Below are 25546 nucleotides of genomic sequence, written 5' to 3'. Positions count from 1 at the left end.
GCGTTTAACAGTAAGCTACAACTAAGACCCAACTATAATAGCTGATTTAGTTTAGCAGGCTTCCATTTTCTTGCCCTTTTTTATCCAAAGGCAAACCTTCTCAGTTTGTCCCATAAGGGAACTGTAGCCATGCAGTTGAAATGTCACACTTGTTTAAGTGATTTGATATCCTTCTATGACAAGGTCACCCACCCAGTGGATGAAAGGAAGGTGGTGGACATATTTTTTCCAGATTTTAGTAAGGCTTTTGATACTGTCCCCCATAGTATCCTTCTGTTGTCCAGCTGTGGGATGAGTGAGGTCACGGTGCACTGGGTGAAGCGCCGGCTGAAGGGCAGGGCTCAAAGGGTTGTAAGGAATGGGGCTACATCTGGGCGGTGACCGGTCACCAGCGGTGTTCCTCAGGGCTCGATTCTAGGGCCAGAGCTGTTCAATACACTTACTGATGATCCGGATGCGGGAGTCGAATGCACCATTAGCAAGTTTGCTGATGACGCCAGACTGGGAGGTGCTGTTGACTCTCTTGAGGGACAGGAGGCGTTGCAGAGGGATCTAGATAGGTGGGAGCTTTGGGCGATGATTAATGGGATGAAATTTAACAAATCCAAATGCCGGATTCTGCCCCGGGACAGCATAATGCCAGGCACAGGTATAAAGTGGGAGAGGAGTGGCTGGAGAGCAGCCCTGCAGAAAGGGACCTGGGGGCGCAGGTCAGCAGCAGGCTCAACAGGAGCCAGCAGTGTGTGCCCCGGCAGCCGAGAGGATAAACCACATCCTGGGGGCACCAAACACAGGATAACCAGCCGGTCAAGAGAGGGGATTATCCTGCTGTATTCAGCGTGGGTGTGGCCTCACCTCCCGTGCTCTGTGCATTTCGGGGCCCCACAATTTAAGAAGGACGTGAAGATCCTTGAATGCATCCAGAGGAGGGCAACCAAGCTGGCGGAAAGGCTGGAAGGCATGTCCTATGAGGAGCGGCTGAGGAGTTTGAGTTTGTCTAGATTGGAGAGAAGGAGGCTGAGGAGCGACCTCCTCGCTCCCTGCAGCTTCCTGAGGAGGGGATGTCGAGAGGGAGGTGCTGAGCTCTTCTCCTTGGTATCCAGTGACAGGACACATGGGAATGGCTCAGAACTGCATCAGGGGAGGTTTAGACTGGACATTAGGAAGCATTTCTTTACCAAGAGGGTGGTCAAACACAGGAACAGGCTTCCTAGAGAGGTGGTTGATGCCTCAAGCCTGTGAGCGTGCGAGGCATTTGGACAATGACCTTAATGCTGTGCTTTAACTTTTGGTCAGCCCTGAATTGCTCAAGCAGTTGGACTAGATGATTGCTGTTGGTCCCTTCCAACTGAAATCGCCTATTCTGTTCAGATTCAAGCCATCAGTTGAGAAGAACTGAAGATTTGGGGCATATTCCAATCACCTATACTGCATGGGCAAAGCATACAAGAAGACTGAAGGAACAAGCACACCTAATTTATGGGTACTGCTGGAGATGAAAAGTCCATGACTGAAGTGACTGCCATGGACAACATGAACGTACAGACTGACAACACTCAAAAAAGATCTAATTAAGACACTGACTTCAGCTCTTTGACTAAACAGGAAAAGAGCAATCATTTGTTTTAAATCAGTTGTTAAGGAGGTTTCAGTAAGACTGCACATACTTATGTGTGCTCAGACCTGTTTTTATCTCAAGTAGTTTACCTCATTTTAATTCCAAAAATCCTTAAGCAATAAACTTTAACCTTAAACTAGCCAGATTGAAGCTGCACTATGAACCGGCACACGCCGTTTGCACGTTTCAGCTCGTGCACCTTAACCTGGTGTCAGTCGGGCTGCTACAACTTTGTGACAGGGACAAAATCACCACGTAATTGAGGAATTAAAATAGAAGGGGTTTTCTTAACATTAAGGTGCAAAGACCTAGAGATGTGATTGTGCATCTTCCCTTCCAACAAATCTAAGCAAAGGCTCCGGAATATTAACACTCAGAGGCAACCCATTCAAACGAAGCTAGCTCTGAAGCAGACATACGTCAGAAAAAACTAACTTGGGGGTCCCAAGTAAGTGTCTGCGTTGTACCCTGCATGTATGCGGAGGAGACAGGCCCGCAGGAACGGCAGTGACGGCAAAGGGCCAGAGCAACCGAAGGGTCAGCTGGAAACGTCCGGGGCTGCAGGCACCGGGCTCCGCACCGGTCACGAGCTGCCGTTCTCCACCCGGGGTGGCGGCACCGCCCGGCGGGAAGCGAGCCCCCGCGGTACTCCGGCGCGGCGGGAGGGACCTGGGGTCCGACCCGGGCTGGCGGGACACGGGCGGCTACTGAGGCGCCCAACAGCGGCGGTAGCGGCGCCTCAGCTCCGCCCCGGCCCTCCACCGCCGGGACGGGAGGGAAGTGGCGGGAACCTCGCGGCGTCCTCACCGGAGGCGTGAGGGATGGGGGGGGCGGGGGGCGCTACCGCCGCCTTCAGGCGGCCGCTGCCCAACCCCGGCCGCCGGCAGCGGCACACCCCAGCGGGGACCACCGCCGCCTCCGCGCCGGCGGCTCGGGCACTCGACGGCGACCAGAGCCCGCCTTCCCTCAGCAGGGAGCACCTCGGGCTCCGAGGAGCAGCCGCCGCCCGGCTGCGCTCACTCGAGGGCCGAAGCGCAGCCCCACGGAGCCCCGCGGAGCCGCTGCCCCCCCTCGTTCCCCCAGCAGCACCTCACGCCTGACGGGCAGGGGCAGGGGCAGCGGCAGCGGCACCGCCACCGCCACCGCCACCGCCCCGACACGGCCACCGGCCCCCGCGCAACCTCCCCCTCGAGAGAGCGAGCGCGCCCGCCCATCGCCCCGCCCCTACCTCCCTCCGGAGGCGGAGCCCGGGGCCGGCGCGCGCCCCTGCCAATCAACGCGCAGAGACGGCCCCCGCCGCCGCGGGGGCCTGTGGGAGCGGCAGTCCCGGTCCGCCCGCGCTGCGCCACCGCCGGCCGGGCGGGAACTACCGGTCCCGGCGCGCCCCGCGGCCCGCCCGGGCCGTGACCCGCCGCTGGCCGAGGGAGAGGCTCCGTCAGGAAGGCGGCAGAGGGGCCCGGTCACCCAGCCGCAGCGATGAGCTCGGCCAGGGAGTCCCAGGGCCACCACGGCCTCAAGCGAGCGGCCTCCCCCGATGTAAATGGGCGCGGGGCCCGGGGCGGAGGAGGAGGAGGCCGGCAGGGACGGAGGGAGTGAGGGATGGAGGCCGCGGCGGGGCCCCGGTGCGGCGCCCGAGCTCGGCGGCGGGACGCAGGGAAGGCCGCGGCCTTCCCGGCCGCCCCCTTCCTGGCGCTGGCGGCCGGCGGGGGGGCAGCGGCCGGGGGGCGGCTGTGGCGGGGGGTGAGGGGCCGCTCGGGGGCCGCCGGGCTCGCCCCGACGGAGGGGGCGGGCGGGCGGGCGCCGTCAGCGTGTGCTCCCGCAGGGCTCCAGCAGCTGGGAAGCGGCGGACCTCGGGAACGAGGAGCGGAAGCAGAAGTTCCTGCGGCTGATGGGCGCTGGGAAGGTGAGGCCGCCCCGCTCCCCCCCGCCCGCGGGCACCCCCCCCCCACCGCGGCCCCGCGGGGTTCTCCGTGTGCCGTGCGGCGAGACCTGCCCGGGAGGCGGCTGCCTGCAGGCCGCAGCGCTCTGGGGAAAGAGGTTTCGCTCTGGGGCTCTCCTTTAAGGAGGGTTTGGGCGTCAGAGCCGCCGCTGCTGGGTCAGCAGTGGCGTAACGCAACGCATCGCTCTGAAACTGTCACGTCCCTGCTCTGCAGCTTCCTCCCCGCCCCACGCCTTTAGACTTTCAGACCAGCTAATGCAGTCATTTGTGGACATTTCTGAAGGCGTCCTTGTTACAAACTAACAAACCCGTGCACTAGCTCTGTAAAATTCTCTTTCACTGGGAAAAAATTAGAGATTAAAAAAAAAATAGTAGCTGATAGACTAAACCAGTAAAATAATAAATCTAATTAAATAATCCACAAAATATTTTTAAAGATAAAATGCTCTAAAGCTATATTTCTACTATGCTTTTTGCAAAAAATGCTGCAAAACTAGTAAAATATAATCATGCTTTTTCCACGTACAAAATGTTGGTATTGCAATTCTACTTACCTTCAAGAAAAATAATTTTACTTGTACTAGCTTATTTTGCTTGAATACAGTATTTTTGTAAGCTAAAATATTTTACTGTATTAAAAGAGGTGAAAGTTAATACTTCGTAGTGGGTAGGAGTACAATAGCCTGTTAAACATCCCAGTACCACTAATCTTAACATCTCTTGGATACTTAACGCTGCTTGCTGTGTAATGCCAGTTCTTGCCTATAGGGATACATTCGCTAATGAGCAGCTACTGAGCCAGTAAATTAATGAGCACTGTGAAGGTCTTGCCTGATACTGAGACCAGTCTAAAAGTGGGATCATCATAAGATGCACAGCCTGAACTGGTGGATGGTGCTGGAGAAAGAGACCCGAAGGGTAAATTGTCGGAACCTAAACTGACACTTGTCCAGCATTGTATAGTGCCGTTTTCCTAGCAGTGGCAAGAAACAGAATGAAATAGAACCACCTTTCGGGTGCGGGAAGAGTAAAGAGTATCTCCTTGTTGGGGTTTCTTTTTCAGAAAATTCAGCAAAACCAAGATGAAACAAGTTCATTGGAGGCAGCAGGTTTTAGCTAGTGAAACTTACAGTCCTGCAGTCAGTTGTCAGGGTTTGACAGCAAACCTTTCCCATTCAAGATTTCCAGACTGTTGGCAGAGCTGTCGGTGCACCCTAAAGCTCCAAAACAAACTGCCTTTTCTTTTAGAAAGAACATACTGGCCGCCTTGTTATCGGAGACCACAGATCAACCTCTCACTTCAGGACAGGTCAGTTTCTCCAGCAGCTGATACAAAGTTGGAAATGGAACACTTACTTAGGAACCTCCCAGTACTTTGAGCTTCCCAGATATTGCAGGGAGGGATTTCAGGTTTCGTGGCTGAAGCTGAAGACAAGTCAGGCTGTGGAGTTGTAGAAGTTCCTGATTTCTCTTGTTAGATTGCTGACAGACAGTTCCGCTGAGTGCAGTTGCTTGCTTTCTGAAGTCCGGGTTCAGGAAGTGCTTGATGGTAGTTAAACTTGTGTACAGATGCCTGGGAAAGCAGGGCCTTTGGGTCCTCAGTCCTACTTTGCTGTCAAAGTAAGAAAGTAAAGTTTCATTGCTATCGGTACCTAGCAGTGTTGTACTTCTTGCTGCCGGGTGTGGATATCCAAACCTCTAAAGTGTTGTGCATGGAAAAGAACAGCGTTGACTTCTCTCCCCACCTGATCACCTATTGAATAGAAAGGTAGAGGCCTTAAAGCAATGAGGCAGAAGCTGAAAAGATCTGCAGGGTCGTCTTGGCAATCAGCAATAATTTGATGTCATGTAACATATGACCATGGTAACTTCTTACCAGGCGTGCTTAGGTAGTAAGTCAAAGTATGTCAAAACCAAGTTGGGCTTGACTGTGTGAGAGGAACTGGGATAAAGCCGTATAGAACGGCAACCGCCAGAGTTCCAGAAAACTTCTGTCCCTGATCTGCTCCACTAGCAATTTATCAGTTGACAAAAGTCATCTGTGGACCAAAACCCCAAAAGCAGCCTGAGGATTGGTTCCAGGTTCTACTGTCAGCTTGCAGAGTGGCTGAGAATCACTTCCTTACACCTGAATTTCCTAGAAGGGAGACAATGCTTCCCCTAAGGAGTCATAAAGAATCAGTACTGCTTTGCTGTTGGCAAAAAGTTAAGATGCTGGTTTTTCACAAAACAGAACAGCTATTTTCTTAGCACTTTACTTTCTTGTCCAACACACAGTTATTGTCCTTTTGTAATAACATAGAGCTCTAATTTTCAAATGAGGAAACACTAATTTGCAATTCGAGCTTTTAATTTGACAGCCACACAAATTAAAAAGCAGAGTGTTATAGGCTTGTCGAGGGAAGTTAGAGATTCCCACCTTTTACAAGAACAGAGGATTCATAACTATTTCAGACCGTATTTTCCCCCGGTAAAAATGATTGTTTACTTATTCAAACAAGTAAGAGCATGTAGAAGTAGCTCATGAAAATTAGTTTTCTACTAATTCCTAAAGATGGAAAAATGTCGAGCTGTAGTAACTGCTCCTGAAAACTCAGGATGCCTGAAAGAGTTTCAGATACAGCTCTGTAAACAAGAGTGGCAGTGCTGTCCCGGCTGCTGCTGCTATATATTAATCACTGCTTAATCCTAGTAGCCACAGGTTAGAAGGTGAAGGTCAGGAACGTTCTCCTTGCTGTGAGGCGCTGCTGTCCCAGCAGGAAGCACAGGGAAGCCGCACTGGTGCCACGTGCCGTGTTCAGTGGAACGCGCCTGTGCATAGTACAGCTCTCTGACCCCGTCAGGCCTTAGGGACTTACCAGCCCATCTTTGTATCAAAGCCATTTTGCTTGCACACGTAATACGATTGCTTGTAAGTCTGATGGTTTGCATGCAGTAATACTCAATCCAGTAGTTAAAGATGGCTGAATTTGAACTTTTTCACATATATATCAGTAAACTTTGAAAATGTGACTTCATGTAATTTGATGTCTCTTAATTTGACTGAACCATAACCAAAGTGCACTGGACAATGCAGGGGAAGAAGACAAGAAAATGAATGAAGAATTGGAGTCTCAGTACCAACAAAGTATGGACAGCACGATGTCTGGACGAAACCGGCGCCATTGTGGACTTGGGTTCAGCGAGGTAGTAAGTTGTTTATTTCATAATGATTTGGCTTTCACTTCACTACGACAAGATGATACATGGGTTAAAAATCCAGTTACCGCAACTAGTGGCAAACTCCTGCAGTTGGGGTTGCCGCAGGCAGTTGGCCCCCATTTGAGTACCCTGTGGTGGCCGCTGAGATGCCTGGAAAGGCCTGGGGCTTCTCCTTGTTCTGAAGAGTGGCGTGACGTGCTTAGTGCTCCATAGTAGTCAAGACTGATTAGGACAGAGAGAGATAAATGTATTGAATCGGGGTGTTGCCAAGGCATGGGTGAGAAGGCAGGATGACCGTCTGCATGGTTGCCAAGAGCTAATGAACCAGAGCTTCCTGTTGCCGTGAGGCACGTCCCTCTCTGTGGGCCTGAAAAGTAAGTGGCTACAGAGGGGTCAGGCAAGGGGGAGTTGCTGTACGGAGCCCTCCAGTGAGCTGACGCCTGGCTGGTGTCGTACTCGCAAGGGATGCCGTAGGAATGAGCAGGAAGAGCAGCGTGACAAAAGCCAAGAGAACTGAGTTACTAGGAACGTGGCTTCACCTGCCAACTGAAAGGTGCAACAATTAATTGTTTGCTAACTTTTAGCACCAGCTGCGGCATAAAAACATAGCTGATGTTTCCATCACGAGTAAAACCACCTGTGCAGTGCTGGGAATTCCTAATGTTACAGCCAGGCAGGCTTTGCTCTTTAGGACCATGAACAAAATGCCAGTTTGGGATTGTTCCCGTCCCCAGTGTCATTGGGTTACTTCAGCATTCCTCACGCTGGGGTGTGCTGAGCTTATTTGCAAAGATCAGTCGCGAACGTGAATTCGTGATGGTCTAGCTGACAGTTTCGTGGTGTTTTGCTCCGTGACAAGTATTCAGGTGGCATCATGCACTGTGTACGCCAAGGTAAGGCATTGCTAGACCGATGTGATCTGAAACTTCTCAGACTGATTTAATGGAGTCGTTAGGATTTCTGCTGTAACTAAGACAGACTGTGGCTGATGGAACCCCAGGTGTCAGGGTTGGTACGGTTGACCCCTTCCGCGGAGCTGCTTTCCGTCTAAGAATGTGTCTCCTCAAGACCTGTGTTTAGTGACACGGCCCACTGCGGTTCTAAAATGAAAGGAGCCATCAAGCAAAATATTCTCACTGGGCAATTTTAAAAGCTGCAGTGGAGCTGCCAGGAAATAATGGTTTATCTGTCTCATGAGCTGAACTTCTAGTTTCAGGAAGGTGAAGAACAAGAAGAAGCAGGTGGGCACTCCTCTGAAGAGAGTTCAGAGGACTCCGAAAGTGGCTCCGAGTCGGAGCAAGAGGAGTCTGCAGAGGAGCTACAAGCTGCTGAAAAACATGATGAAGCTGAGGTTCCAGAAAACAAAAAAGAAGCAAAAAGCAACTATAAAATGATGTTTGTTAAAGCCAGTGGCTCATAACTGCAGATGTAACCGCTTTGTATTTAAAGTACAGTAAGCCTTATTGTTACCGTGCGAAGTGGAGGACTGCTACAGCACAAATCTTTGTATTATGATTTTAAAAAGACCCCGTTAGTTGACAAAAAGTAGTGTTTGCTTTCCGTTGCCATGGATAACATTTTTATGGGCACAGTGACATTACTGGTTTTTGTAAAGTGTATAAAATAATGGATGGAGAAATAAATTCTTTTTGTTCCTGCCCAATCTCTACAATGTTATCTGAACTATCCCTCCCCTTACTCCATGCCAGAAAAGGAAACTTCATGCTAGTGGTTTCTTTAGTTAGTACCCCAGTCTTGAATTTCTAACTATTAAGATTACATGTGAATTACTGGATGTTGCATTAGCTGTAAAATACCAATATCAGCACTATTCTGTGATGTACTAGAGCTTTAAACCATGATTTTGTCTATAGATGCTAATGTTGACAGGGCTAAAAGGAGAAATCACTCACTTTTGTGATGGTATTAATCTCTGTAGCCACCTGAAGTCCTACAGCAGTTGCATGGGAGAACGTGTTTAGAGACGCGTCATACAACAGAAAGCTCTAATTGCTGCTTTGGCTTTGTCACGAGGGGCATAAGCTGTAGTTCTTTATACCTTTCATTAGAAAAGAGTGATTTTTGAATTACTGGCTCCTGGTTACAGCACTGAGCTGTTATTAAAAGTAACTCCTCCTGAAGAAACCAGTTTACTTTGAAAGAGAAAATATACTTTGATAATGAAAAGGATATACAAATCATTTAGCTTTTTTAAATCTAGAATACAGAGTTAAGTATGCAAGACCTTCTTCCTTTTCTCCCTGTACACACATCACATGGAGGTTGAAGTCAATTATCAGAAAAAGGTTGTACCTCTCCAGTAAAGCTGATGAGCTTAAAGAGTCAGGAGTTCTGGTAACTCCTTCCAGCAAGAATTAAGCGCATCCATGCCTCTGCAACTTCATTGTATTCCAAGTAATTAATAAAATACCAACTTTCTAGACTTCGTATCCTCTTAGTACATCAGACAGATCAACTGCCTCTCCCTGCTGGGAGAACAGAACATCTGTACCTCTAGTACAGCCCCATTCTGCCACAACCACGCTTCAAGGAACGCTCCAGGTGCTTGTGGAGAGCCTTCCGTTTCTGTGTGCCGTCTGTGACGTGCAGACGGGCGCAAGCCGGCTGGCTTACATGAAAGCAGCAGTATGTACTGTGAGGTTTATTGGACATAAACACTGCAGCATCAGTTATTGGGGGAGGACTTGGAATAAGTTACGTTAAGAAAAAAAATAAAAGTAATGTGATTGTAAATAACGACTGAGTGTAGATTTTGATTAATCTGTTTTACTCTATTTGCATTGAATACAAAATTTTTCATTCGGTTTTAAGAACAACGTTACAGCAGCCACCAACGGTCAGTGGTGTGTACGGATTTCTTGTTTCCCAATACCACAAGCTTCTAATACATTGACAAAAATTAAAGTTGCTCGTACATTGTCAAGAAAGAAAACCTCACCCTGACTTAGGAAAGCTGCTCTAGTTCTAAGAAGAGAGAGGCCCTCCCCAAAAGATCAACCGACTAACTTTCCTAATCGACTGTTACCAGTTTTTGTCCTGTTGGGAGACTCGAGCTACACTCAACCCAGCTGCGTACACCCCGCCCTCCCCGGCCCAGCGCTGAAGCGAGTGCTGCTGCCCCAGCCTGCCCTTCCGCACCTGCGGAGCGCTGGACTCAGCTCTCGGGAAAGAGAGACCCCTTCCGAAGGTGACAGGACCCGCTGCTGTGGAGCCAGCCTGCCCGGCGGAGGGCCCGGCTCCTTTCCCACCAGCCTTGAAGGAAGGGCAGGGTGAAACCTCACCAGAGTGCAAAGACCCGGGAAGAGCCGATCCGGCTGGCAGGCCCTGCGCGGGTCTCTGCCACAACGAGCGCCGCCGGAGCCCTCTACCACTCAGCTCTGCCGTGAATTGCTTACAGCCTCCTGCCCTGTAAAACAGGTTTGGCTGTCAGTTCCAAAAATCAACAAATAGGCCACACAGGGATAAAAAATAAACTGAAATTAAACTATTGTAGTAACAGCTCTGACCAGAAGAAAAATAACCAATGCAACACAACTTCCATTCCCTGAAAGTATGATATGTAATATGGTGAACATCTGATGAGGTTTGGTGTAATTCCCTTATGACGCTGACCTAAGACTCATCTGCTCAAAACAGGAAAAGTTCTACACAATCCCTTCTCTTTCTGTGTAACGTTATTTATAAACATATGAAGAACTTACAGATTCATCTGTGAAGGAGCCTGTCTAAGCAGCTTCTCTGTATATACTGAGAAAGCTTCAGTGTAGATTGTACAGTAAATGTTTTAATTCAGGAGTCCGTTTCAGCAACATTCGGTATAATAGCATCATCATCAGCGGCGTGGATAGGAGCAGAATGGTTTCCGCTCTCACACTTACCTGAGACAGAGAACACAGGAAAAATCAAGGTTGGTGTCTTGGTTGACTCTAGTCAGTTCTTTGCATTTTCAGGTTGGTATGGAAGCGGCTCCCAGAGATGACAGCAGAACACAGAAGCAGACACTGAATCATAAAAAGGGCAACTGCATTTGTCTTTTCAAACAGGATTTGGCCACTGAAATTCCTCAAGTCAAAGACCAGCTTATTTCCATCTCAATAGAAAGGCAGGAGCCTGCCCATACTCCTGCATGGCTTAGGAAACAACTGGTGAAAGTTAGGTCTGTCACAGAGCAACCATCGCATCTGGTACAGGTTTTCATCTGTCTCTAAACCTCCACGAAGGTCAATGCAGGTGCATTACCAGCATTTGGCTTTGGAAGACTGAAAACACTTGAGCGGGTCGAAAGCACCCATGTGCCTGTTCCTTCCGTTTGCCCTGGAATAGGGAACCCCGCACGACACGCACCACCACAGCCCTGCTGCCCCCAAGGTCCTGCGGTCAGACAAGAGGATGCTTCTGAGCCGGGTAAAAAGGGATTCTCGATGTCGTACAGGAATTCTGCGAGGCCAAGAAAACCAGATCTATAAGTTGCCCTGAAGCTTTATGCAACTGCTTTACAGTTTACTCTCCCTTTCTTCCTGAAGAGAAGGCTGACAACTTGATTCCTGAAAGCACAATTTATAGGCCAGCTTCAAAGCTACAGGTCCTTCTAAGGCTCTGGTGGGGGAATTCACATCAAAGACGACATGCACATGTTGTTCTGATGCCAGAGAGGACGGTTGGTAGAAATCTCAGTGGATTTGCTACAGTCCCCAGTACAGGGATTAAATTATGCACTGAGGCTGCCTCTGTAAACTGCAGGAGACAAAGAGAATAAGTGGCAGTGCAATATCTCATAATCAAAGCCTGGCATGGTTATTTGCATCAGTCTCTTGGAAGCTGTCTGGGGATTAAGAGAAGGGACGTGTGTCAAGGTACCCGCGCTGAAGGGACAAAGCAGAAGTTGGTTTTGTTTGCTTTTAAGACTGCCGCCTCAGCTGCACTTTTCCCAAGAAAGCATATCCGAGTAGTTCACAGGTGTACAGCATCACGATGGGTAGGTAAAACTTGCCTCAGTTTTTGCACAGCATTAAAGAAACAAAATAGTGACTTCACCCAACTTGATTTGGTTTTGATGCGCAGGTGCAGAATGAGATCACACTGACAGTTTGTGCTGTTACCTACCCAAATTCAGTACCATTTATGGTGTCCACAGCTCAGGAATATCTAGTTGAGGGAACAAAAAAAAAAAAAAGAAAAAAGGAGAAAAATGGAAAGTAACATACATCAGTCAAGCAATACAGGGGCTCATATTAAAAACAACTTCCTTGCTTTGAACTTCTTCTCAGCTGCCCACCTTGACCTGCAGGGAAACTCCCTCAAGCCATTACCATAAGTGTTCTCATCACACGTACATCAAGCTCCATTAAAGACTGCAGAAAGGTTTGATAATCTGAACTGGCCCCTTTTCACTCCCTTATTTAGTGCTAAAGCTTTGAAACAAACGCAGATGAAGCTTTTGATCCTTAACTGTTTGGGGCCAAGTCTCCTTCTTCCTGTTACAGCCACTAAAATCTAGTAATTGTGATCTGTTTGTAAGGATGCAGTAACAGAACATCTCTTTCCAAAAAAATTTTTTTTTCATCAAAAACACTTCTTAACATAAGAAATTGATACTGGACACACACAAAAAAAACAGAGATCAAATTTACTCAGTAGTCAACTAATGGAGCCACTGCCCAGATCCTGAATAAAATCTGTGAATAAAATAATTTGCCAAGTAACTTTTAAACTGGATTCAGCGAAGACAGCTGAAGAGTCCTCAGGCATACAGAAGGCTTTGGGAGAGCCAGGGGACAACCCACAAGATGTTGTGCTCTCTTCCCTCAGGGCCCGTCATCCAGGTTAGGAGTTGGAAAGCGAGCGGAGCAGCCAGTTCTGGTACTCATCTCAGCCGAGGCCCCTCAGCTTTTGCCGATTCTGTGCCTTAGCCCCAAATGAAAGGACAACGGGGTCAACACGTGTGCATGTGTACACATTCACGTGCAACACACACACAGACACACTGCAACCATGTTGGGCAGGAGACAAAATCCTGTTCCATACTGGGAGAAGGAGATGCTCAAAGGCACAATACAGAAGCAGAGCACAGACACAGAACTCTTTAGCATGAACTAAGCGGTCAGGAAAGCCAACAATACAAGAAACAAACAGAATTAGCAGTGACCTCCCTGACGTAAACTTTTTCCCCCCGAGTGGTACACCTCACTGTAACTGAATGTCACCAGCTACTCCATTTCATTAGGGCTGCATCTTGCATAAGCCGTCAGCCAGGGTTCCAAAAAGCCTCCAAAAGCCTCCCGTGTCTCAAGAGGTGAACCAGAAAACCACGTTAAAGCTTTTCTCAATTCAGCCAGCCCAACCTCCCTGACAATATAACAGAACTGAGGCCACAGACTTCAGCAGGCCACACCGCTCTGTCTGGCGCTGGCTCTACATACACATCGCAACCGCTGAGAGCAGCACTCGCCGGGGCCTGGCTCTGTCCGGGCAGGACCAGCCTTTTCCACCCCCGGCTCTGGGGCAGGCTGTTTCTACAGGGAAAAGGCGAGCTGCACTCATACGAGCCAGTCTTAACTGCAATTTGGCTTGGAAGAGCAGAGCACAGCAGCTGCCAGTAGAAAAGACAATTGTCTTGTTGCCAAAACACTATTGGAAAGCCATCATGATTCTCTCCTTCACCCCCTGCCACCATCAACACTCTACTCTCGTTTATCCCATTCACAAAGTATTTTTTTGTACTACGATGACACAGGACTTACATTCTCACTTGCCAGCTATCCCTTCTTCTTTCTTTTCCCTCTACAATTTAGGTTGAGTCCCTTCATGAAAGCATTTTGCTTCTGTCCAAGCCCACATATTCCAGCTCCTTCCATCTTTTTACTACCTCTCACTTCAAACCACTTGGCTGTTCTCCACCCTCACCTTCAGCCTCTTCCTTAGTCTTGTTTGCAGATACACCTCTGCCATTATTTCCTACAAACTCACTACTCACCTTTGTTTTCTTAATCTCTTCCTTCCTTTAGTGCTTTCTTACGCTATAGCTCCTGGCAAAAGGCTTCTTCTAGCAGGCAACGAGAAAACAGCATTGTCCTTTAAGCTGACATGTTAGAACGCTATTTCATCCATAACTGCTCCAAAGATGCTGCCCAGTTCTGTTAGCGTTTCCTTTGGAGGTTGTTTTGCACTCTCTGTAAGGCAACCAGGAGCACTGGCGAGTAAATAACAAGTAAACAGTGCACAAATGTGCACAGGTGCAATACTTTCTGGTTTTACCCACTTTCATAATTAGCACTCCAAGCTATTCTGCCATCTCCCAGTAATTTCACAGCAGGCTTTATAATTTTACCTTCCTCTTAGGTTTACCTGTAGTTTAACATTCAAAGTATGGCTGTTGCACAGAATACCTCAGCAGACTTGTATTAAAAATGCTCTTTAAAATTCCAAAGCTTTGAACTAAAGAAATATCTCAAGAAGTTTTCATGGAAAGTTCATCTCAGTCGGTTCAATTCAGCTACAGTTAGATGCACCTTTTCAAATAATGGAAAAAAAATGTAAAGGGGTCAGACCCAATCAATACAGCTGTTCAAACAGAATTTCAGGCACTGTGATGTGTGTATTTTTTTGTGCTCTTTCTTTGTACTGCTCCACTATGAAGAAAGGTTGCTTTCGCAAGTAGAGCAAATAAAAGTCTTAGCCTTTTGAATACAGCCAACTAACCAATGGGAATGTTTACTAGGTGTGGAAAACATAGCGATTTTTCATGTTTTTCTTGTGCATGGCTTTGTTCTTTTGATAACTATGCAATACACAGACGCACGCACGCACACGGCACCAGCAAACACTTTAAAATACCCGCAGACACATAAATCAGAGGGGTAACATCAGATCACGCCTTCTGTATCTTCTGAGTTTTGACACTAAGTACACCTGGTCTTTGCTTTGTGTAACATCCAGAAGGTAATTGCTAAGCCACACGGGGAATATGTGGTTTTACAGAGGGGAACAGACGCTGACACAGAACAGACACACAGGTATTTGAAGATCTGGAAATCAGATGAGTAAATGGTGCAGGTGGGAAAATAATGGCGTGAACACCACCAGAAGATGTTGGGAGTGCTCTGCTTTCTCCAAACATTCCCCCCCCAGGCTGCAGGGTACCTGAGACCACCTCGCTGGACCTTTAGCAATTTTTTTGAAAGAGCAGCACACCCATTTAGTAGCATCTTTCAGTAGCTTCTAGTTCCACACATAAGCAGCTTTCCAGAACAGAATCTTTCACTACAGTCGTTTCCTGAGAAACCTTTCTATCGCGGGGTTTTTCCCAACTGTTCCAGAACAGTGTGGACACCTCCAACCACTGCTACTTGTCCAGTCCGCCAAAACAAACAGCCGTATAGAGATGTGCAAAGACAAGCGACAGCGCCACAGCTCAGTAGGATTTCCTAGCAGCCCAGCAATGCGTACGAACTCAAAACAACAGCAGTGAAAAACGGGGAGGGGTTGTGTGCTGTGCCAGCTCCGAAAGGTGAAGGCAGCGCTACTCACGAGGATCAGGCTGCAGTTTTATCAATTCAGTGGTGCAACAGGATTTTAATAGCTTTAGCCAAAGAAACTGAAAACAGATGTATAGGGGATGAGAAGTCAGTCTGCATAATTTTTGCTTGGTATAACATTACTAGTTACGCTAATTAGAAAACAGCACCGTCAAAAGAAGAGCAATACTGCTTTCTAATGAGTTTCTACTTCTTTAATTATAATTAGTCCCAAATACTTACGCTGCTTAATAGGCAGAGGAAAAAGAAAAAAAGCCACTTTCTGATCAAAACGATACTGATCTGCAAGTAGACAACTTTTTTCTAGTCTTAGTATTGGAGAGTAGTGTGTAAGACCCACACAAGAACATTTTGATTAAAAGAAACAGAACTGAAAAAGGAAATCCACCCAAACCAAACACTACATGCGTATAAAAATTAGCCCTAATTATTTAAAAACTACACCCATCCCTGCAAAAAAGATGGTCACTGGCGAACAGCACTCCCCGTACTCAAAAAGTTTGGAAGAGAAATTGTCTTGGTAATTTTTTCCCAAATATGGGATTAACTACGGGCACAGACCAAAATCTTCAGAAAGACCAGTTTTGTTGAAAACCTTAACGGTGTAACTATAAATCCTTTTCTTTCATGCAGGCTTGAACGGGCAGATTTTGTGTGTGTGAACAAAGGAAAGAAAATTAACATCTGCCCCAACCTGCCGAGCAAAGGCGCCTGCACCCCTTTCCCTTCATTGCTAGGGCAGCAGGCGGGATTCGGAGCCAACGGCCGCTGCCGGCCGCGATCCCACGGGCTGCGCTCTTCTCCCATCAGTTCCGGCCACACGCTCTTCCCCGCCGCACAACAAAGCTCCCGCAGAAAGAATGCGGTTCCACTGAACCCCGAACCGTGGGCTCAAAGGCCCCTTTGTGTGCCCGAGGAACGGGGCAGGCACGGCCTAAGCAGCTCAGCGCTGAACTCCTCCGGCGTGCACCAAGTACTGAGAGCCTCAGATACTCGCTCTCGAGAGCGCAGAGTCAACACTAAGCCACAGAAATATCGCTCACTGCTTCTTTACATCTTGTTCTAGAGATTAATTTTCAGAAGAATGAAACATTTCCACCGGTCTCCATCAAACCGCTGTCGCCCGAGGGCAGCGCTGTTAGCTGCTACCGAAACCCGCCCGGCCAGCCCCCCTGGGCACAGCCAGGGATCGTGTCACTGCGGGATGCCGCCAGGGTCTGGTCCTGTTTGGTTTCACACTGAAGTCACTTTTGATACCTTATTTCACAGAACGTGCCAGACAAACATCTGTGTAGCTACGAGACAGAACGGACAGCAGGGCAGCCATTGTGTTGAGGGGACAACCCTGAAAAATCTTTCTATTCAGGAATAAAGACAGATTTGATCAAAAGCTAAGAAACATTTCTAAAAAAAAGAAATAAAAATTTAAAAATGAAGCTTCACTGTAGGGGGGAACCTGATCCAAATCCCAGTGAAATAAGTGCAAAACTGGGGAACTTCAATGGGATTTGAACCAAAGAGCAAAAAATGTGGCAACAGCACAAACGACTCTGGATTTTCAACCACAGGGACGCTGGTAAGGGAGCAGACAAGGCAGAGGCAATAGAGGACAGTTATGTTAATATTTTAATCTGTACATATACCATTTTCCAAACTGTTACATTTTATTTAAATTAATGTTTTCTTGCAAAATATTCATTTATGCTTTCAAAACTTTTGATAAAGGCAAAAATAAATCATTATTTTGGCAAAACGTTTTCAAGTTGATACTGGCAGTATTGAGGTAAAATAGATTGCATTAGCTAAATATATACTTTTAAGAATATTTCCAAGTATAATGTCAATATAATATGATTTGTCTTAAAGTCTGAAACTTGAAGGTCAATTTCAAAATTTTTGTCGCCATTACTTGAATACAGCAAACGAACAAGTCAGTGGCTTCACAAAATACTGCAGAAGTATTTCTCAGTCATTTCTCATCCAGAGCTGAACCCAACTAATTACATCATGGGACATTTTTGCATGTCTTGCATTCAATGTGTACGCAGCTTTTTTCCAGTAAAATAGTTGAAGCACTTAATCTTAGTTTCTCCTTATGTAACTACCTCACCCTTTGCCCTATACATAAGTAAAACACTGAATTTCAAAGTTTGGCAAAGTTAAGCACCAGGTGAACGTACATAGGAATTAGCAGGTGCCACATTACATTAGTTTTGCTGTTCCCAGGATAAATACTAGTCCATACATCATACTGTACTGTTTCTTGAAAAAAAAAAATCAAAAGAAAAATACATATTTGCTAGTAAAATGGCATATCCTATCACTTTTTTTTTATTATTGCTTAGTTCACACATTTTAATTAAAAAGTCTTCTTCTTCCATATCTCAACTTTCAAAAAATAGAACCTGTTAGCTGTTTGTTACTGAGGGGACAGCGCTACTGTCCAAGGCAACCCAGCACACTGTGTAGTGATACCTGCAAGCTAATCACACGGGATCAGAAAGGGAGATGGGAGTTAGAACTGGCTTTCGTTACGGCTCTTGTGGAAAATTTCAGCTATACAGTGGTTACTCTTATTTAGAAATTCAAGCTAAAAGTTCCTTGCCATGTATTATTTAATGGGCAAAAGGGTGGGTGATTAACTCTACAAACGTATTCAATCCAAAACACCCTCTCGGCAAACCGCTCGCTTGCGTTAGCTCTACCCATACTCTAGGAACGTGCCTCTAGGTCTGTTCAAATTTACATGTTTTTTCACGAAACTTTACATTGTGCATCTGAGCCTGAGGGGGAAGTAACAGCATCTTTCAACATCTATGCAAGCAGTTTCTCTTAAAATGAATTCAGCCCTTGATTTAAAAAAAAAAAATCTAAAATACACGTCCTAAAAATACATTGTCAGTATTTTACAGTTTATTAAAAGTGCCATTTATTCATATAAAAAGTCTGAACTAAACTGAAGTCAAAATAAAATGATTTGCAGTTCTCTTCATTTTCATAGAAAATCCCCCTGTAATTCTCCGAATGTATTTCCAGAAGAACGTGCCATCAGCCGATGAGTATCTTCACAGAAAGCTGGTAACGAATCTCCTCTTCCTTCCACGCAGCGTCATCAGGCGGGATTTGCTTTGAGCCTTCTGTCAGTGTTCACTGACTGCTTTGGCTAGCACGAGGTAAAATAAAACACGGTTAAACAGTAAAGCGAGCACACTAATGCCAAGCAGTAAGCACTTTCAGGAAACATATTTTTTTCTATCAAAGCCTTCTGCAGTTTGACAGAATGAACAATTCAAACAGACGCATGAAGTGAACAATTATCTCGTGATGCCACTGATGCTCAAACTCCCGTGTCCCCTGCATGTTGCCAGTTATTGCAATTTTCTTGATAATTTTCCTGAAGAAAATGTAAGGGGGTTTGTTTATCTATCTATCTATCTACCTACCTACCTACCTACCTACCTACCTAACTCTGGAATCACAGAATGGTTGGGGTAGGAAGGGACCTCTCAAGGTCATCTGGTCCAAGCCCCCCGGCTCAAGTCTAATACCCTGGGACTGTATGGTTATTCTTCTGGGTTCTCGAGGCCACACATGGGTACCCTATTCACATGCAAAGATCTCATGTGACAGTGATAATCAAGTAGCATACCCTTGGATATAATAGAGTCAAGTGTTACTCAGACACAGCAAAGATGGTAGAACCTGGTTCTCAGAAAACCTGAGCCAGAGAAGCAAATAGTTATTTCCATCAAGCTCTGAAGAGGCTCTTACTGTCTATACACCTCTCTTGATGTAAATGTGTCGTTTCCCACAGGCCTTGTTGAAGGCATGTCACTGCCCATCTCATGTGCTCATTTTTATGTAGACTTTTATTTTTTGCAGAGATATTTGACTCAGATTAGTGACAATGAAAACAAAGGTATCTAAAGATTAACGCCATTTGAGGTATTCACTCAATCAACCCTCTTTACTACTTGATCTGTGTTTTATCTTTTTGTCCAAAATCAGGAAATAAAATTAGGCCAACGGAAATCAGAAATGTGAGATTAATTTCAAAGGAAACTATGGAAGCATGGGGAGTGTCTTAACTGGGGGCACTCTTGGCAGTTAAGTCTATTATTTACAGGTTTTCCTATTTCAAATAGAGAAAACTGAATATTCTGCTGGGAAGAGGTGATACACATTTCTTCATAAGGATAATGAAATTAACATAATTTGAATACTTGAAATGGCAAAATAACCTAATTTGAAATAGAAATCCAGTCTTCTGTTAACACAATTCAATGAAAAACACATCAAAGGCATGAGAAAGTCAAACACGATACTGTAGAATTAGTTATAAAGGGCCAAATTTTCAGCTCGCCTCAATTAAGACTCCGATGTTAGTTCACATGTAAGATCCCGGCCCATAAAGGAACCCCCTGCTGATACAGCTTTGTTTGCACTTTGGATTCTCTTGTGCCACGTGCAGGCAAAAACACCTGCACACCCCCACGGTAGCCACAGGAGTACACAACACTAGCCACCGGAGTACAAACCGCTGCTGAAAATCTGGCCCCATGCTACTGAGAGTACAGATGTCTCCTTCCTTCACCAAGCAAGATTATGGAAGCATCTTATCTGTGAAGCAACACCAGTCATTGGAAGACTTTATTAGCCCACATGTTAGCTCATTAGAAGCAATATTTACAAGAATAAAAGGTTTCTGAAAAATAGATGCATGCGTTCATTTGGATCTAATTTAGGTTTAGTAAAAACAGTTAAAATTCAGCAAGCCACAGCAAAGGTACAATGGCAAAGCAGACACGCCAAGAGCAGTTAGTTCTTACTTTTAAGGTGTTTAAACAAATGTGTAGTGAAATCCATTGCTTAAGGGGGAGTGAGGTGGCTGTGGTACAGAAGGTGAGGGTGCTTTAGATGGATAGGTCAACTGCTGAGCTAGAAGGGATCACATACAGGAATTAGGCTGCACAATCAAACACTCATAACAGAGCCACCTTAATTTTCTACCACCTGAACAGGAAACCTGATTAGTACTGCAATGAGGGGTTACACTATTTTAGTTACATGGAACAATTTAAACAACAACGTTTCTACCTGCTGGTTTTCCTATTAGTTGCATAAATGATGCAAATAAACATTCCTGTTTTGATGAGAAGAGCCAATCAATTTTAAGATGAAGTTTCACTGGAACATTTTAAGGCACTCGACACTGATACACCCTAATCAAGCCCCGCTTTTAAAACTGCAGCTCAGGAATAGCACCTATCTTTTGCCAGTTTGATTTCAAGATTTCGCTGAGGTTGTACAGGTTTTCAACATTTCCTTTGTTATATGTCAATGAGCAGAAACAAAGATAATACATAGAAAAATCACTAAAAAAAATTACAAATGCATATAAGATTTTGCTTAGTATGGTGCATGATACAGTAAACACATTTTCAGATCTTAGCTTGAAACTTCAGGATAAAGAATACAATGATTAAAACTAACCTTGTTTATAAAACAGAGTAATGGTATAGTATTAGAAAACAATAACGAAACTAGAGATTGAAACTTAGTCTTAAATGCTGCTTTTACATATTGGAGGGCCAAAGGTAGACCTAATTCCAAAACACACAATTTAGGAAACGGCTTCTTGATACTCCTGCATTTGACTGTAACCTTTCAGATTCTTGGCACAACTTTCATTTAGAAGGTTGATTTCTTACTAGGAACAGACGAACTCTAAAATGCTGCTTTACGAGGATTAGACAAATGTACAATTTATTTTAAAAGAGATTTACATCATCACAGCATCTTAACATAACTTAACTGGTCCTCCCAGAAAAACGGGAAAAGTTAAGCTTCGCAGTCTTTTTCATAACCAAATCTTTGTAAAAAAAATCCAGACCTTTAGTTTTGGATTTTCAGATATGGCCTGCTTCATCAACAAAGAGCAAATGACAACCCATATTTTAAAAATCAAACTAGAAAAATAAGAATGTGAAGGAATCTGTAAAGTGCGAATAAATGAGAATGTACAATCAGCTGCGGAAAGCATCAAATGCTTTTCATTTTAATCACTTCAGATCATCAGAAAATAGGCCGTAACTAAAAAACCTGAACTCTTTTTATAGTTTGTACATTTTCTGTCAAAACCAAACCACTCTGGCATTTTTTAGAATACCTTGAAAGGTGTTTGTTTTGAAAGGGATAAGTAATCATTTAAATCAAAGGAAGACATGTTACACGAAGTGAGTACTTGAGATACAAATGTGGCAAGGAAACACACCCACAGACACAAAGGTTTGGATTTCCTTAAAGAATCAAGCCCTTGTCTACTACATTAGGTTTTTTTAAGTGTCTGAAAGACAAGAGGTAGCTGCTATGCTTCAGAAAATTAAAATTAAAAATCATCTTGCAACTGCCTGCAAATGTTTTCAAGCAGCATTTAAACATTTCAGAGACAATACACATTTTAATTCCCTCTTTGGGGAGAACTAAAGAAATAAGAAGATTTCTGCGGCTACATGTACCTAAGAATATGTGGTGATCACACTTTTGAAATAATTACAATTAATAAAATAAAATAGAAACAAAAAAAACCTGTAATAATGAAAACATAGCCACTACACTCACAATAAACCATAAAAAGATCAAACATATTTCACTACTGTGCAGTTACGCACAGCGGGAAGTAAGTTCAGCGTGGCAGGCACTCTGCTCTTCTGGTAAGGACACAGAGCAAGAATTTCAAGTACAGGCTGCGTTCGTCTTGGTTGATCTTAGCTTCGGTTCTAGCTTTTCCCAGAAGCAGCTAGGACTCATGTGGCAAAATGCCGCGTTGGGTCATCCCTCCTGAAACACTATGTCCCTCCCACTCCATAACCAAAGCGTGCGAGTCGCTGTGACAAGGGCCTGGTTGCTAGAACTAGCACCAGACTGCCTGCAGAGAAGCTGTTTTGGCGCACAGGTCCAAAAAGTTCCTACTGAAATGCTCCCAAGATTTTACAGTTCTGTAGTTTTTTGTTTGTTTTGGTTTTTATACTGTCCAGCCTCTTCAGTGAATCATTTTATCCCCTCCAGTCACTTAAATTACCCACAGAACCTCTCCGAAGTCTCAAGACTTGTATCTTGAAAATGTATTCCATCCCCTCAAAATCACATTCCCCTCAGGTTCAGCTGCCACTGCATCCGTGAGTATACAGCCCCGTTCAATCAACAGTCTGTTACTATAGGTGCACGTTATGCATCTGGACATTGGAATAATCTGTTTTTAATGGGAAGCTCATAAGGGCTTCTGTGGCAAGTGCCATAAGTTTAAACTGACAACTTCAGATGAGAAATGTGCATATTTTTTCTCCATCATAGTTGAAGTTTCCATTATTTCCATTCTCCACTGGAACAGTGAACTGTGCCAGTTATAAATGGCCAGTCAAGACACTTGCTAGAATAGCTGCTGCATGTATTACTGTGTGATACAAATCTCCTGACATTTCTTACTTATTTCAACTATAAAGCAATCAAGAGTGAAATTATCACTTTTAGTAACGTGTTGCAAAGGATCTATTAATTTCCAGGCATCGAGCAGAATTCATGCACAGCTGTCTTGCTCTGACTTCTAATCTTGGTCACCAGACAGAAACATGCCAATACCCATTTTACAATGTCTTTTTCAGCCTGTTATCATACAGCTCAAGCTGCAAATGATTGTACTCTAACCACTGGACCAAGGAATCCTTCTGTTAAAAAAAAAAAAAAACAACAAAACCCTTTGTCTTGATTTTCTCTTCAGTCACAGATCAATTTACTTTTTAAAAATAAATACAGAAATACCTCATTTAATATAATTATAGAGGAGTCATTGAAAAATGTTTAATTTTTAGTACTATTAGTACTAAGAGCAAGTTTCCAAGGTCTGAACTTACTGATCATACTATTTTGTCCCCTTCACCCTGTCCAGTGGAGGCCGAATACTCAATGTAAATCTTTAGTCTCTCTAAATTCGTCATCGATACACATTTTTCACTATTTTGAATATGAATGACTAAAACTCTCTCTTATGCCAGGAGTTCAGCAACAACCCCCCCAACTTTAGAAGCTGATGAGAAATAGCTGTTATTTTGTAAATAACTAAGCATTACCTGCTACCTCCTTGCTCCTCTGAGAGGCTTCAGAAGCCAAAGCGTATGATATGGTAATGATGCGCTCCTGCTCTTGCAGCTGTGAATCTAAATCAACCGAGTTGTGTTTGTCCTGGGCAACAGTAGGCTGTAGATTGTGCATACTAGTGGGACAGTGCAAAACAACATTAACATTTGCAAACATAAAGTAGACTCGACCATGCAGATGAGAACAAGCTTGAATTCCTACAGCACGTTTCAGCTATCAGCTATCAAGCTCCGTATTTTATGACAGTCTTCAAAGCAGTGTTAGATATTGTATGTAAATGACTGCAGCATACAAAGACAAATGATGCATTACACATTCATTCACAACTTCTGCATAGCCTTAAGTACATCTGAAAGTCCTTTGTTGTAAATACACTGTTCCCATGAAAGCACTACCAAAAAATGCTATTTATTTGAAGTTGTTAATAACATTTCTTGTTAGTGCCCAGAGGAAAAGGCATATAACCTGGTGGTCCTCAGGCATAGCCTCTTTAATTGTCTTCCAAAGAGACAGCAGATACTTGAGGTAATCAAATTCTTGAAACTGAATGTTTCAGCTGACTCTACATTAGCTGTAAGTAGCCAAGAGTGCTGTTTCAGAACTCCAGCTGTCTGGAGACAACCGAACCTTCCTCTCACACTGACTTTCCTTCTGGTTTTGGCCAGATCTATGCCCTTCCTTCCCCCTCGCTCTCGTCCACAAGTTGCTTGGTGAGCACTCACTACTATTTTAGTATACTCTGAACAAGAACACAGACATATACAAAATTTGTCATTATCTCTTCCACCCTGTTTTAAAAAGGAGCTTTAAGTATACTGCATAAACTCCGTGTGCATTTTCTAAAAGCCACAAGTTATACTTAGATAATTCAACAGGAATTAGACTGTTGTATGAAGTTAGTTCCCAATGTTTAACACCAGCCCCTATATAAGATTTGGGGAAAAAAAAAAAACAAAAAAAAAACCACCCAACAAAAACCCAACAACTGACCTTGATTTAGTAAGAATATTCTTTATCTTTTCCGCTTTACGCTGTCTTGCTGCCAGTTCTTCTGTAGAAAGAGGCTCTTCTGGCTCCAGTTCAACATAGCGTTCTGGAATTGCAACCTTCTCTGGTTTTGCCAACTGCAGAAAGAAAGCAAGCACCAAATTTTTAGTAACAAAGATAAAACCAAATTGAGATAACTTCTCCTCAATGGGAGAACCTAGTGAAAATAATAAAGCACCTGTTTTCACACCCAATACATATACCTGATGCTAAACACTCCTCCTGGATATGAGCTGATGCCCTTTTAACAGTGTCTTTTCCCTTTGTTTTCATTTACTTTAGAAGACAGATCGAACAAATATTAAAGAGGATTACAAAAGAAATCAGAATAAACAGGGAACCTTTCCTCAGCTCAGGCTTAGAGCCCAAAGTAGGACACTGCCTAAAGCTGTTACAGTAGAAAGAAGCAGACGCCACAAGACTGACCTGACAACCTGAGATTTTAATGTCACGATATTTATGTCATGCCAGTGAGGACTTCCTACAACTGAAAGGAAGTATCACCTCAAGTTTTGATCTAGGATATCATTTTTTTGAGACTGTATAATCTTCTTCTGCAAGCAGTAGAGGAAAAAAAAAAAAAACCAAAACAAAACAACCAGTTTGTAATCAACTTAGGAAATTCTTGGACTATAAACTCTGAAATCCTAGGCGTTCAAAAGTTGTCTAGGGACCTGACCCAGAAATACACTAACATCATGCAATTGTAACAACACGTTACATATACATACACATAATTCTGTAAATTGAACATTTTAATACAATTGCACAAAACCCAGCAACAAGTTTTTGTTAGGATCAGTTTCTTTGTGGGAAATTTTTGCTCCGCATAAGAGATCTAAATCACCCAATGAAAATTCAGTTTACAAATGGACTTTGAAAACCAATGCTTATTATACAGAACAGACTGCTTTTGAAAAGCACAAATAGAGCATGAGTGAATAAATAAAAATTTATTTTCTTCTCCTCTTTGGATTTTTGTTAAAATACTAATGAGGCGATGAGTTTTCAAAATTCAAAGTTTTAAATAAA

At 44.5% G+C, this 25546-nt stretch overlaps 2 protein-coding genes across 5 annotated transcripts in view; one reads left to right on the top strand and one right to left on the bottom strand.

Moving 5' to 3' along the window:
- Positions 1-3078: 3078 nt before the first annotated feature.
- On the top strand, positions 3079-8421 carry C12H11orf58 (chromosome 12 C11orf58 homolog). 2 transcript variants are annotated; one of them, XM_086472156.1, is made up of 5 exons: positions 3079-3154; positions 3441-3521; positions 4806-4866; positions 6634-6743; positions 7969-8421. In XM_086472156.1, exons 1-5 carry the CDS (start codon positions 3095-3097, stop codon positions 8176-8178), a joined length of 522 nt encoding a protein of 173 aa, XP_086328282.1. In that variant the 5' UTR covers positions 3079-3094; the 3' UTR covers positions 8179-8421. The 2 variants fall into 2 exon arrangements, with proteins under 2 accessions (XP_086328282.1, XP_086328283.1); XM_086472157.1 differs by having other exon boundaries at positions 3426-3521; positions 6634-6773; positions 7975-8421.
- A 10032-nt stretch (positions 8422-18453) lies between these two features.
- PLEKHA7 (pleckstrin homology domain containing A7) overlaps positions 18454-25546 on the bottom strand; it is a 155299-nt gene continuing 148206 nt past the window's right edge. For 2 of the 3 annotated variants that reach the window (XM_086472203.1, XM_086472204.1), the window contains 3 exons: positions 24458-24591; positions 23440-23582; positions 20154-20251 (listed from right to left, as the gene is read on the bottom strand). In XM_086472203.1, the coding sequence (XP_086328329.1) occupies positions 20154-20251; positions 23440-23582; positions 24458-24591 (375 nt within the window). Of the gene's footprint in view, positions 18477-20153; positions 20252-23439; positions 23583-24457; positions 24592-25546 lie in introns of those variants that run through there. The other variant, XM_086472205.1, reaches the window with a different exon arrangement.

The sequence above is a fragment of the Leptosomus discolor genome, chromosome 12 (assembly GCF_034619465.1).
Source record: "Leptosomus discolor isolate bLepDis1 chromosome 12, bLepDis1.hap2, whole genome shotgun sequence".
NCBI classification, from domain to species: domain Eukaryota; kingdom Metazoa; phylum Chordata; class Aves; order Leptosomiformes; family Leptosomidae; genus Leptosomus; species Leptosomus discolor.
Note: the sequence above shows the minus strand (reverse complement) of the source record. Positions and strands in the feature narration are given on the sequence as shown.